Here is a 14,091-nt window from a genome sequence, read left to right on the forward strand (position 1 = left end):
GCTTCAACATCAGGCAGACAGAAAGGGGTCCAAGAAAACAGCAAGTCACGAATTGATGTAAAGAAGAGAAGGGAGCAGATGTTGAATGTACTCACGGCTCTTACGAAACAAAGCTCTCCCTTGTCCCTGGCAAGCGCGCTGCACTGAACACCCCAACCTATAGAGCTCATTGAAACAAGTCTGAGGCCAGCATGGACTGTTTAGTGCGTATCTGGGCCTCCTGGGAAGAAAGGGCAGGAACTCAGGGAGAAGACATTGAGTACCCTGCCTGTTAACCACCAGTCAGACTCAACAAAGGTATGAAACACAATTATTTTATTTATTTCTTACAATCAAATACTGCTAACTAGCATTGCTTTCACGCATCATTCAGCATGAAGGAGAGCCCCTCAGTATTTTCAAATGATGCATCACATAACACAAAGTTAGAACTTAAATGCACCCTGATTAATTATGTAAACTGGTAATTTTTTTAAAAAGCGTAACTAATAATTTGGTTCCTTTCTTCATAAAATGGAAATTTAAATATTTCTCCTGATAGTCTTGAGGTTATCATTATGTTACGAGTAGTGCAAACGTGGCACATACAGTTCCATCTGGAAGCGTGTATCTTACACACCATATCTCCAACAAACAAAATGTGCATAAAATGCATACAGTCAACGCATGATAGAAAGCATGTTCCAAATACAAGTGAGCCTCTCAGGCCACCATATTTAGCTTTTGCATTATCATTTATGGCATTATAGATTAATTATACATGACATACTTTTATACATTTAACCCTGAAGATAAGAAAAATAACTGTTTGAAAAATTATTCCAGGTAGCCGTTTGGTTTGTATCATGAGAAAGCGAACCTCCAAGAGCTCAGTGTCGGCCAAGTCGGAATCATGAGCTTCAGGCGCGAAGAAGGTAAGTGATGCTTCACAGTGACTTTCCCAGGGCCTGGCACCGCCTCTTCTCCCACAGCACACCAGATGAAGGAGCATCTCTGGCATTCCCCTGGGGCGTGGCTTTCCCTTTATATTCTTTTCTGGATTAACTGTGTCACCAGCCTCTCCAATGGCCTTCCATCTTAATCATTCATGAATCCTTTCAGAATGTCCTCCGAGAGCTCCATCAGAGGAAGCTCTGGAGATGGGAAATCCAGAGGAGGAAGGTTGGGTATTGGAATGTCCTTGGCTTTCCCCGTGTTAGCTGCAAACTTCTGCCAGGTTGAAGAGGCAGTGGCGGACTCCGTGTGTGGAGGTAAGCCCCACAGCTCTGACCTCTCTACAAAGTCTGCATCGACGTCCACTTCCTTCTCGGTCGTGCCTTTCAGGAGTCGGGCCTTTTCAGCCTTGAGCTGTTTATTTTCTTTCCTTAATCTTTCATTCTCGGCCACAAGGAACTCCACGTGCCTCTTCAAATCTGCTATTTTGGTTGCCTGCTCCTCTATAATCGTCTTATCATCTTTTGGGGCTTTGCTTCCAATACAGGGCTCTGATGGCTCATTCTTTTGCTGAAGTAAAAACAGCAATGTGTCTGGATCCCTGTCAAAGACGCCCTGCACCTCGGGGAGGCGCCTCTCTGTGGAAGGGATGTATGTCTGAGAAAGAAGAGGGCTCTGGCCTTCCGAATCCTCAGAGGGCCTGTGAGATGCCTGCAGGTGGGGGGCTCCGTCCCGGTCAGTGCTCTGCTGGGCTTTCAACCGCTCCTCTCGCTTTGCCCTCTGCCACCTCTCCTGGATGAGAAGAAGCTGTTTCATGTGGCTGTCCCTTTGCAGTTCCAGTGATAAGTGAGCCTGCGACACAGAGGAAGAGGTCAGTGTACAGAACTTAGCATCAGAAGGTTCAGGGGCTCTTGAATGACTGTGGAATCTTTAGGGGATGTGGCCTATGTAAATGACCTGCCTGTGGTGGGCCTTTAGGGTCACAGCCAGTTCTCGGATTCCTGATCCCCAGAGATTAACAAGCCACACCATAAGCCATCATTGTGGACTGAGCTCCAAGTGTGATGCCTGCCCTACTGTGATGGATTGTATCCCTCTTGTCTGTGATCTTCCAATCCACAGGGCATTTGAAAACCCTGATGCACATTTGTATGACAGCCATCACAAGTTCTGTACCGTCAGCTCTAGCTTCAAAGATTCCCTTGGTTCAGGCTGCCAGTGATCCAGCCTGTAGGAATTATGTCCTCAGTTCAGTCACCACCCGCTTTTCTCCTATCGTCACGATGAAGAAAAGCATCTGCACAGCTAGGGATGTAGCTGAGGGACACATTTATGAGCATGTAAAGGCCTAAGCTTGACCCCAGACACTGAAAAAATGAAAACCTAGCTTTGGACACAGTTGTTGAAGAATATTTAATTTTATGTGTGGACATAGGTATATGTACATGGAGATTAGAACAGACAGAGTATCTCCTGGAACTGGAGACAGGCTGCTGTGAGCCCCTGCCATGACCCACAGGACGTGAGCCTGGAACCCTGACTAGGAGTGGCAGAAGGATGAAGAAGGGGCAGACGCATGTCCAGAAAAACTGATGGAGCCACACTTACCCCACTGCAACCTGGAATCTCAGCGTGTTTACTATGTACAGCAGGGAGGGGCCGACTAGTCTCTGGAGGGACAAGGGCAGTCTCAAGCTATAGACAACCAGGAGGACAAAGCTGCAGTAGCTAGTTTTTGCAAACACCAACACTCATACTTGGACCAGAGAAAAAGGGCTTGGCCAATTCTCAGGCTAACCCATTTGGGAAAGGTTTTGCCAACTTCCCATGGGTCTTAAGTCTTGCTCTTTGTTAAGGTTGTGCCCAAGTAAATAAGATACATCCACTCACTCTGGACTTCCTCTGCTAACTACAAACTACCTGGTGGGAGCTGGAGATCAGAGCCTTGTCCTCTGGAAGGGCAGTCTGTAATTTTAACTGCTCAGACACCTCTCCAACCCCCCCAGTGAATGTATATTTAAGACTTAGGCACGGGGCTTATGTAACAATATAAAGTCATTCAGAAACATCTCAAAGCCCAGGAATCTCCTAAGTATTCAAGAGACACAAAGGAGATTGGTCAGATTTCAATTGCCTTTGACTAAGCAAAGTGTAGTCCATCTGGCTGCCCTGGGCCATTCCTGCTTCCTCAGGGTGAGCCAGTGTCAAAAGCCAGTGGAGCAGTAGGAAAGGTCCTGATGGGCTCTAAGGAAAACCCCTGGCTGAGACCTCTAAGTAATGACAGGACACAGGAAAGCATGTCCGGAAGGCCAATGGCGGGTTTTAATTTCCTTCCTAAAATACATCTGCATATTTTTCAGTCTCACAATTCAAATCTCCACAAGAAAACATTGCTTTGAGGAAAAAAAGTTTCTGTTTTCAGCCAGGCATAGTAGCACATTCCTATAATCCCAGTGCTAGGGAGACAGAGGTCTGCGGATCTCTGTGTTAAGGCCAGCCAGGCCAGCAAGGACTTATAGTGAGACCATGATTGCTTTTATAAATAACAGAGGGGGGAGGTGTGTGTGAGTGTGGCACCTATGAAGCCAGGAGCTGGCATCAGATCCCTGCGCTGAAGGTGCTAGTAAGCTGCCTGGCACAATCCTGGGAACAGTACCTGGGTTCTCTTCTCTTGACTGCTGACCCATCTCTCCAGCCCCCCAAAACACTTCTGCAAATACTATGAGCATGTCTCACCTGCTCAGACTCTGTCAGCTTCATGGCTTCAGAGAGATATGCTAGTTAAAAAAAAAAAAAAGCAGAAAATTAATATATGAGTATCGTTAAGTTTGCAATTTATGGGTTAATGATAGGAATGTTTCCTCTTCACAATACAGAGAACTGGTCTTCTAAGCAACTGTACTAAAAAGGCAAATCTGAAAACAGTATTAACTTCTCCCAAAATATCACTGGTAAACAAATATTCCCTAAGCCATCTTAATAACTGGAAGCTTTAAACCCTTTAAAGGTGGGGAGGCTAGGGACCTAGCCTTGGCTGAGGGCTTACCTGGCCTAACAATGCAGAACAAAAAGATTTGAAGATTTTATGATGAAGGAACTAAAGATTTAATTAAAATAAACTGTTTAGAGAACCAAGTTAAGTAAGAATTTACCGAGGCTCTGTGCTCAACAAAAATATCAAGAGGTACTCACGACTCTGTCCATCTGAATTATCTGCAAATCTCTGTGGTCTCCTATGGAAACTCTTTTTCTCAACTGTTTCTGTGCTATACCAACAGCAGCCTACCGCTATTATTAGGTGCTTAAGAGCCCTAAGCCAGACACTGTGGCACTCGTGGAACAGCATGGGGGAAGTTGACATAGGAGGATCACAATTTCAAACCCAGCATATGCTACAGACTAAACAAAAAGCCTTTAGATATGATAATATACACTGTGCAGTATAATACCATTTAAGAAGACAAACTTTTCTTTAATCTTGATCAAATTCTGGGTGATTTAAGCTGTTGGATTTAAATAGGCAATGCTGAAATCTTTACATTTTCTCTTTGGGCTAAGCTAACGTAATTTGGATGTTATCTTTGTTCAAAGAAGGGTCTCAGGCAATGAAGAGTACTGGCTGTTGATCCAGAGAACTGGGGTTCAATTCCCAGCATCCACATGATGGCTCACAACCTTAGCTCCAATCTCAGGGAATCCTTGCCCTCTTCTGGCCTCCTTGGGCAGCAAGCATAAACACTGTACACAGACACATACATACAAACAAAGCACCCATAAAATGAGTAAATAAAAACTGTTTTATGAGTATCACACTGTAGCCCAGGCTGCCTTCAAACTTAAAGATGCTGACTTAGCTCCCCGAGTGCCCGCTTACAGGGCTGGGATAGATCAGCTTGATGGATCTTGATGTCCCTGAGAGCTCCACAGCCCATGGGTGGAGGGCAGAGGACAGTCTGTGAGAATCAATTCTCTCCTTCCACCATGTGTGTTCTGGAATTAAAGTCAAGTCATCAGGCATGGTGGTATATACCTTACTTGCTCTTGCTGTCTCCCCTTTGTCAAAGTTGATTTCTGGAGCTATCAAGAGGGCAGAGCAGCTAGAGACACCCGAGTTTGATCCTTGGATACCACTCCCAACAATTATCCTCTAATCTGCACACATGCATATCTCCCTCACCCCAACGTACACAAATAAAATAAATAAGAAAGTTGACTTTCCTCAGATATTTCTGCCCATGATGGAAACCTAACCCAGAAAACTAGAACCAAGCCTAGAACCACTGTCATGACCCTAGCTAATTAGACTGTTCAGAAGTGATTGGCACTGGTCTCCACAAGTCTCAAAGTGTGGAGAAGGAAGGCTCGAGAAGATACCTTAGAGAGCTGTCAGGTGGCGCTCAGTGGGCAATTCTGGTAAAAACAGCTGACCAAAATGCTGACCAGAATGCTGAATAAAGGCTGGGCTCCAGAGGGTTCAGAAAAAAATGTATTCTGTCAGAAAGAGGAAGCCCTGATTGATACAGAAGAGCAAGCTCTGCAACACGAGAACTTGAAATTCACTTCACGAGACCCAGTCGCAGTCCTTCCCATGCAGCTTTGCATGGCTTTCCTCGGCTACTTGTTTTTAGCTTCTGCACGAGGCTATGTTCCTCTGTAAGGTTTTAACAGTCTTTCTGAAATAGTCAGACTAAAGTAACAAGTGCTACTAATACTGGGTCAGGTTCTTGCTCACTAGAAACTTTTTTGGAGCCTCTGATTTTTACACTTCCTTATGCTGTCTGCTCTTAATTCAGATACCTTAATGATTTTTTTTTTTTTTTAATTTCACAACTTAGAATTTTCTGTCTGCCAGGTTCTACCAAGCCTGAGATTCAAAGTAAATGTTCCTTCTCCAGCACTACCATCTCTGCCAAGCTTGCACACTTCCCTCCCTCTTTCCTGGCTAAGCCTGTACCCCGGCAGCAGCAGAGCACTGGGTAGAATGTGGCACGAGCTTTGCCAGCAGACCAACAAACAGGGAAACAGCATTTAGGACACACTGTGGGATTTCGTGTGACAGCCCATCGTCCTGTCTACATGCATGGATCTCTCTGGAACTACAGTTTGCTTTAAACTACCTGTCTTAACACTCAGAATAGCTCTCACAAAACCAAGTTTAAACCAACAGGAAATGCTGACCTTGGCAGAGCACTGAACCTAAATTTAACAGGGCAGGATACCTACAATAATCCAAAAGTGCAAGGACCACACCACCACTTTAGAGATTACCCACAATAAAGCCTTAAAACGAAGGAGAGAGAGAAAGAGAGAGAGAGAGAGAGAGAGAGAGGGAGAGAGAGAGAGAGAGAGAGAGAGAGAAAACACACAAAAGAACTTATTTTAAAAGAAAAGAAGGGCTAGAGAGACGGCCCAGCCATTAAGAGCACTACGGCTCTCCGCTTTAGTTTCCAGCACCCAGGTAGGCTTCCCCCTCCAAGTCCAGGGAACACAGTGTCCTCCTGCCTTCAGTGGCACCTGCACAGATGTGCTGCACATAAATTCAGGCAGCCATGTATATACACACAGATATAAAACAAATATTTTAAATTTTTTTTAAAAATTGAGTGCATGATCAGGGTTTCCTTCACAAAATCACATTTGATAATCTAATACTGAAGTTTATGAAAGAACTATCTCACCACCTTTTCTTTTTTTATTTAAATTTTTTCAGATGACATATTTTGATCATATTCTTTTCCTTTCTAACCCCTTGTCTTAGTCAGGGTTTCTATTCCTGCACAAACATCATGACCAAGAAGCAAGTTGGGGAGGAAAGGGTTTATTTGGCTTACATTTCCATACTGCTGTTGATCACCAAAGGATGCAGGACTGGAACTCAAGCAGGTCAGAAAGCAGGAGCTGATGCAGAAGCCATGGAGGGTTGTTCTTTACTGGCTTGCCTCCCCTGGCTTGCTCAGTCCACTCTCTTATAGAACCCAAGACTACCAGCCCAGAGATGGCACCACCCACAAGGGAACCTCCCCCCCTTGATCACTAATTGAGAAAATGCCTTACAGCTGGATCTCATGGAGGCATTTCCCCAACTGAAGCTCCTTTCTCTGTGATAACTCCAGCTGTGTCAAGTTGACACAAAGCTATCCAGTACACCCCTTCTAGATCCTTTCCATCTTCCTACCTACCCAACTTCATGTTTTCTCTCTCAAAAAGAATAAAAAATAAACCAAAAAGACAAAAAAAAATTAACAAAACAAAAAGGTTTACACACACAAAGAAAACCAAAAACCAAAAAACGAAAAAAAACAAAACTAAGAAAATATACAGTCTGTTTTGTGTTGCTGGCCAGCTCCTCCTAGGCATGGGGCCTGCCCTGGAGTGTGGTCCATCCTCCCCGAGGCAGATACCAACCCATCAGCTCCTTGGTTAGATGTGAGACTTACTCATTTCCTTCCTCAGTACTGGGATCTTCCTGTTGGGTTCAGAAAAGTCTTAATAATACTGGTAATTACTTCTTTTAATTATAACACAAGACTAATATTTAAAGTACATACTAAGTTAACAAGAGAAACACCCCCACCTCACAACCTCCAGAATAACTGTCTGCAGGTTTTCTACCACTGTGGGAAACTAGACACTGTCCAGTCTCCCATAGCTGTTCAGTCTTCAAAGACAAAAGATGAGCTTAGGGATTTGCTTTCCCTCCCTTTCACATTCTTCAGAACATCCTACACTGAGTGTGTAACACTGCTGCAGGATAGCTGATAACACCCTGAACCCAGAGATTTATGTTTCTAGTTGTGGTGTTTCTCAATTCTTAGCACACACCTTTAACCCAAACAATGAAGGTAAAGTTAGTTTGTAGAAGGAACACCCATGTTTGAGAGTGATGTCTAACTGCTGTGGCAGACAAAGTGAAGAGTCAGAGAAAAATCTGACAGAATAGGGTACGGCCAATCATTACAAGAGAGAGGAGAGAAGAAAGGGAAGCTACTTAAGGGGCGAGAAAAAGGAGGCTGCTTTACCAGGAGAATTGTACAGAGAAACAACAAGCTGGACACAGGTGATGGCAGACAGAGCCAGAGGATTAGAACAGATTGCTAGAGTTAGTTTGAGGCCAAGCAGAGCAATTCAGGAGAGGACAAGAGAAGCCAGATTGAATCAGTCAGCTTGGAGAGGAGTTTGAGCCAGAACAACTGAGTTGAAACAGCCAGCCAGAGTTCAGAAAGAACTAGAACGGGTGAGCTTAGTCAGCAGTAAGTCTCAAAGACTGAAGACATTCTATAATCCTAGATTATATTATACAGAAGCTAGAAGCTTCCAGGACTAAGTCTAAGTTAGCTGACAGAAGCAGTAAACCTCCAGATGACAATTATAACAGGTGAATAACAAACTTACATATGTATGCTGGTTGATTCACTCCACTTTCACCTAACACACACATACACACAAAACCTTATCTACTATGGTTAAAGGACCATGGCACTCATCAATATCATGGCTTTCTATCTAAACATGATACACCATCACAGGGTTATACTACACATTAACAATCCAGTTAATACTATAATTGAAGGGAGATATAAAGACAACTGGTTTTAGATTGCAGAAAACTTCACCTAGTATCATAAAAATACACCCCTCCCTCCCTCCCTCCCCTCCATCTGGTGTCCAATTCTGTGATGCTTCTGCCTCTCACCCCAGGAAGTATGAGGATTACAGGTGTGAGCCACTCATTTAACTAAAACTAGTTTACAATTTTCAGCTGGGTGTGACTGGCACACACCTGTAATCCGAGCACTTCAGGAGGTTGAGGCAGGAGGAGTGTGCAAGTTTGGGGAGTAAGCTTGGGCATAAGTACTGGGCCAGAAGGCTATATTAGCAAGATCCTGAGTCAAAATTTTTTTTTCTCTTGGTAATTACTTATAAGCAAAACATACAGGAGATTTAGCCAAAGCAGTGTCCACCATGAGTTTGTATTTCAAACGTAAAATAACATTCTTTTCCCTGCCAGAAAAGAATACTGCTTTACTCAGAAGGGAAAGAAAAGTGCTTTCCAGCAGAATGTTCTAGAACAGAGGTAGCACCCACTCTAAATGAAATAAGCAATCCCCGAAAGGCTTTTGAGTTTGTTACTCAGCTGAGACAGAGCTTTGCAAATCAGGCCCCCATATCTACTTATGAGGCTAACCAGAAATTTTGGTAGGAAACCTATACATTCTAAATATGTACTTAACCGACACTCCATCTCCAGCCCGGAAAGCCAACAGCTTCACACCTACATGACAACTACCAGTAAGAAAGAACTCTTGTCGGGGCTGGTGAGATGGCTCAGTGGGTAAGAGCACCCGACTGTTCTTCTGAAGGTCTGGAGTTCAAATCCCAGCAACCACTTGGTGGATCACAACCACCCTTAATGAGATCTGACACCCTTTTCTGTTAAGTCTGAAGACAGCTACAGCGTACTTATTTATAATAATAAATAAATTTTGGGGTGGGAGTGAACAGGGACTAAGCAAGTGGGGCCGACCAGATCGAGCAGAGATCCTAAATTCAATTCCCAACAACCACATGAAGGCTCACAGCCATCCTTACAGCTACAGTGTACTCATATACATAAAATAAGTAAATAAATCTTGAGAGAGAGAGAGAGAGAGAGAGAGAGAGAGAGAGAGAGAGAGAGAGAGAGAGAGCGCGAGCGCAAAAGCACCCTGTTTTTGTGACAGAATTTCACCTGGCAGTCTAGGCTGGCAATCCTCTTGCCTGTTTGCCAACAGCTCTATTCAGTATTTCTTAAGAAAAATACTTACCTGTTGCCTTTTTGTGACAAGAAATCGCCTCTTCGTATTTTCCAGCAGCTAACAAACGGTCTGCTCGTCGGCTCTGTTGGTGAGCCTAGAAGACAAACATTCTTAGTTACTCCAAAATTATAAAACAAGACTCCTAAATAAAATCAATCTTTTAACAAGATAACAGATGTTGTTTGTTACCAAATAAAAAATTAAGCTATGAAAGAAGCCAAGCCAAGGAGCATAGTATCTGATAGGACACTATTCATAAGCCCTCTCTGGTTACTGGGCTTTAACTGCTAAGTGGCCTCTGTTCTATCTAAAATTAATTATTTCTCATGTGCAAGTCATCAAAGAAAAAAGAAAAAGCAAATTTAGATATTCCTACTATAAAGGTACATTGATTAAATAGTGCTGACCTTTTTTTCTTTGTTTGTTTGTTTGTTTGTTTGTTTGTTTCGAGACAAGGTTTCTCTGTGTAGCCCTGGCTGTCCTGGAACTCACTCTGTAGACCAGGCTGGCCTTGAACTAAGAAATCCACCTGTCTCTGCCTCCCGAGTGCTGGGATCAAAGGCGTGCGCCACAACGCCCGGCAGTGCTGACCTTCTTACATGGACACTTAAAATGTCCCAAAGAAGCCAGCCATGGAGCCACACATCTGTACTGCTGGCACCCCAGAGGGGAAGCAGGAAGAGCAAAATCATCTCCTAGTTCCGGCAAGCCTGTTCAATGCAGTGAGACCATGTCACAAAGGACCTAGTGCTAGAAGGTCTAGCTCAGCAATAAAACATCTGTCCAGCATAGTAAGGCCTTAGGTTCAATTCCTAGCATGGCCAGGGGTGGGGAGAGGGGATACTGTCCCCCAAGGCTGGACACAGACAGAGCTCAGGATACAGCACCTATCAAGCACTTCCAAGACCATTAGATCACAAACTAAAACAAACAACAGCAAGCACAAAAAAGATCTTGAATATCCTTATTTCACTTACAGCTTTGTCAACCTGTTTCCTTCTCTTACAAGGCCAGTAACTTATGTTAATATTACAACATTAGATAGGAGGAAAGAAAGAGCAAGAAGAGGAGGAGGAAGACCACCAGGAACATATACATATACTTATGGTGGGCCAAAGTCTTCTTTTAGAATGGTGTTCTAACAAGCTTACAGATGATATAGCAAAGATGAAAGAAAAAGAAAGGAAGGAAGGAAGGAAGGGAGGAAGGAAGGAAGGAAGGAAGGAAGGAAGGAAGGAAGGCAGGCAGGCAGACAGACAAATGGAGGGAAAAGAAAAGGAGGAAAGAAAAAGGGAAGGAAAGAGAAAAAGAAAGGAAAGAGAAGTTGTTGGGCAAGGTGGTACACATCTGAGATTTCAGTAAGGGAAGAGAATTAAGTTCAGTGCCAGAGTGGGACCTTTTCTCAAAAAGACACGCACACACAAACACATGCATGGTAACTGTGGTTAGTTGGTTTTTGTTTGTTTATTTATAAATCAACTTATCACAAGCTTGGGTTATCTGAGAAGAGGAAACCTCAATTGAGAACATGCTCTCATCAGACTGGCCCGTAGGCAAGCCCATAATGGGAAGGCCAGCACACATTAAGTCAGGGTCAACCCCTGGGCAGGTGGTCTTGGATTAAGAAAACAGGGCTGAGCACGTCATGTTCTTCCATGGTGGCATCAGCTTCAGTTCCTGCCTTGAGTTCCTGCCCTGACTTCCTCAGATGATGAACTACAAACTATAAAATCAAATAAGCCCTTTTTTCCTCTAAGTTGCTTTTGGCTATTGTCTTAGTCACTGTTTTACTGGTATAAAGAGATCCTATGACCAGGGCAACTCTTACAAAAGGTAGCATTTGAGGACAATTTTAGAGGGTAGGACAGAGGAAGCAGACAGGCATGGCGCTGGAGAAGTAACTGCGCATGTTACATCCTGATCACAAGCAGCAGGCAGACTGGGCCTGGCGTGGGCTTTTGAGATATGAAAGCCCACCCCTAGCATCACCTTCTCCAATAAGGTCATACCTCCTAGCCCTTTCCCAACAGTTCATCAATTGGGACTGAGTGAGAAAATATATGAGCCTATGACCATTCTCATCCAAGCCACCACATTCGAGGTGTTTATCATAGCAATGGAGACCAAAAGGGGCTCACAGCCTGAATCCCAGCACTTGAGGGTGGAAGGAAAGTTCTGAAGTACAGGACAGCTTACCAGGAAAACAAAACAAAACCTCTTGTTTACAACAGCATTACTTACAATAACCAAGTAGAACCAATGCAAATGTTCATAACAGAAGAATAGACAAATCAAAGTATAATGTGTCTGCTCAATGGATCTAGCCAGTCTTAAATGGGAAGGTAATTTCATAAAATTATGAATATATTTAATCTTACTAAACTATGTTCATAAAATGGCTAAGATGGCAAACTTCATAGTTTGGGGGTTTGTTTGTTTGTTTGTTTGTTTTTAAGGAAAACACTAATCTGTTCAGTTAGGTGTAAGATGATTTACCTTGAAGGCTTTTTAAGAAATGCACCAGAAATGCTTCACAAAAATCACTTTTGCAACTGAGATTATAGATGTATTCTGGGCATGTTTATTGAGTCTACTCAATACGAAGCAAACACGAGTAGAAAACAGCATATTTGCTTATATTTCCCCTACTTCTATTTTTGTAAAGAAGAAACAAACAACTGTTCTTAAAGGCAGCACTGTCCCTATTGTTTCACAGAGCTTTTATTCATCAATTATTTGCAATAGCAATAATGCAAACTTTTCCCTAAATCTCAGCTATGATACGAGCTTAAAATAAAAGGTTGATTTTAATCATGGAGACTTAGACTGAGCAAAAAGTATGTTCCAAACAGTAACCAGATAAAACACTTGGGGTGGTGACAGGAGGGGCAGATGTTTTTAGCCAGAACCCCATGTCTTGCCTCTACCACCTTCTACATGCTAGAAGTATAAATGTGCACCACCACACTCAGACCAAAGAGCAGATCAAGAAGACAGTATAAGCAATGAGAGCTGACAGATAGCTACAGTGAACAGTGGTATTCAATCAAGGTCTTGGGCAGTAAGCAGAAACAGAAAAATGAATGAAGGTGTCATGTGCAGGTGCCTTCACCATTTTTAACTTTAAAAAAAAAAAAACAACCCACAGCTTTTCTTTCATAAAAGAAAACTTCCTTGAAACCTCACAGCACCTCATAACAAAGACAGGACAGCAGAGACCTAACCCTATCTAGAGCCAAAGGGCTCTAGGATCAAGTTCTGACTCTCATAATAAACCAGCTACATTCTTGCAATTTGCAGGGGCTATTTCCTCACTTGTTAATAACATTTTGTCTTTGCACCAGGTCACTGTTTAGGAGCTATAAAGAGAATCATTTGGGCATCTGTTTAAAAATGCAGAATTTCAGTCAGTAGTTTTGCAGTAGAGCTTGCAAGTCTACTGAAGTAAAGCTGTGGCTGAGGCTCATATCTTAGAAAGAATCAAAGACAACTCAGGCGTGGTGGTGCGGGTCTCTAATCCCAGCACTCGGGAGGCGGAGGCAAGGAGATCTATGAGTTTAAGGCCAGCCTGGTCTACAAAGCTGGTTCCAGGACTGCCGGAGCTTTCCATAGAGAGAAGCAAACAAAACAAACAAACAAAAAACTCTAACCAACTAGCCTTTTGGAGGGAAGCTAGGACAATATACAATCCTCGATGTTACAGATAGTGTGCCCACACCTCTAATCCCTAAAAGGGCTGCAGTTGGATCACAAGTTGGAGGCCAGTCTGAAATGTAAGCCACTGTCTCAGCTTCCTGTTCTCCAGGCACAGTGGCACACACCTATAATCCTAGTACCTGGCAGGTGGTGAGGAAGAACGAGCTCTAAGTCGTCCCTAACAGCATGAGTTTAAGACCAGCCTGAGTCATACAAGAACCTGTCTCTAAAAAGGTAAAAGATACTATAGAAATCTATAGTCACCATTATCTTTTAAAGAATCTTTAGAGGATTCCTATTTTAAAACTGTTCTGTTTAAACGTTTGTGATAAAATTATAGGCATTAAAATAAATCCACAAAATTGTTTCTTTAGAAATTTAAAGTAAAAAAAAAAAAAATCAAAATACAGTCTACCTTTCTATACATTGCTTTTCCTTGGCACCAGGGTGCCTATAGCAGATGCCATATTCTTATACTGCCTGGTTTTCTGGACACCTAAAAAGAATCCTAAACTCTAGATTTTCGCACCTCAAATCTGTTCAGGTTTGGTCTGTTGCTATGTACTGTATGCAATGCTATGTACTGTATGTAATGCTATGTACTGTATGTAATGCTATGTACTGTATGTAATGCTATGTACTGTATGTAATGCTATGTACTGTATGT

General features: G+C 43.0%; 1 protein-coding gene across 2 annotated transcripts in view; it reads right to left on the bottom strand.

Moving 5' to 3' along the window:
- Positions 1-298: 298 nt before the first annotated feature.
- The window catches only part of Nrbf2 (nuclear receptor binding factor 2), a 19,541-nt gene continuing 5,748 nt past the window's right edge, over positions 299-14,091 (bottom strand). The window contains exons 2-4 of one of the 2 annotated variants that reach the window (XM_021205364.2): positions 9,738-9,822; positions 3,670-3,710; positions 299-1,785 (exon numbers count right to left, since the gene is read on the bottom strand). In XM_021205364.2, the coding sequence (XP_021061023.1) occupies positions 1,078-1,785; positions 3,670-3,710; positions 9,738-9,822 (834 nt within the window). In that variant the 3' untranslated portion in view covers positions 299-1,077. The remainder of the gene's footprint in view (positions 1,786-3,669; positions 3,711-9,737; positions 9,823-14,091) is intronic. The other variant, XM_021205365.2, reaches the window with a different exon arrangement.

This window comes from Mus pahari, chromosome 9 (assembly GCF_900095145.1).
Source record: "Mus pahari chromosome 9, PAHARI_EIJ_v1.1, whole genome shotgun sequence".
NCBI lineage: Eukaryota > Metazoa > Chordata > Mammalia > Rodentia > Muridae > Mus > Mus pahari.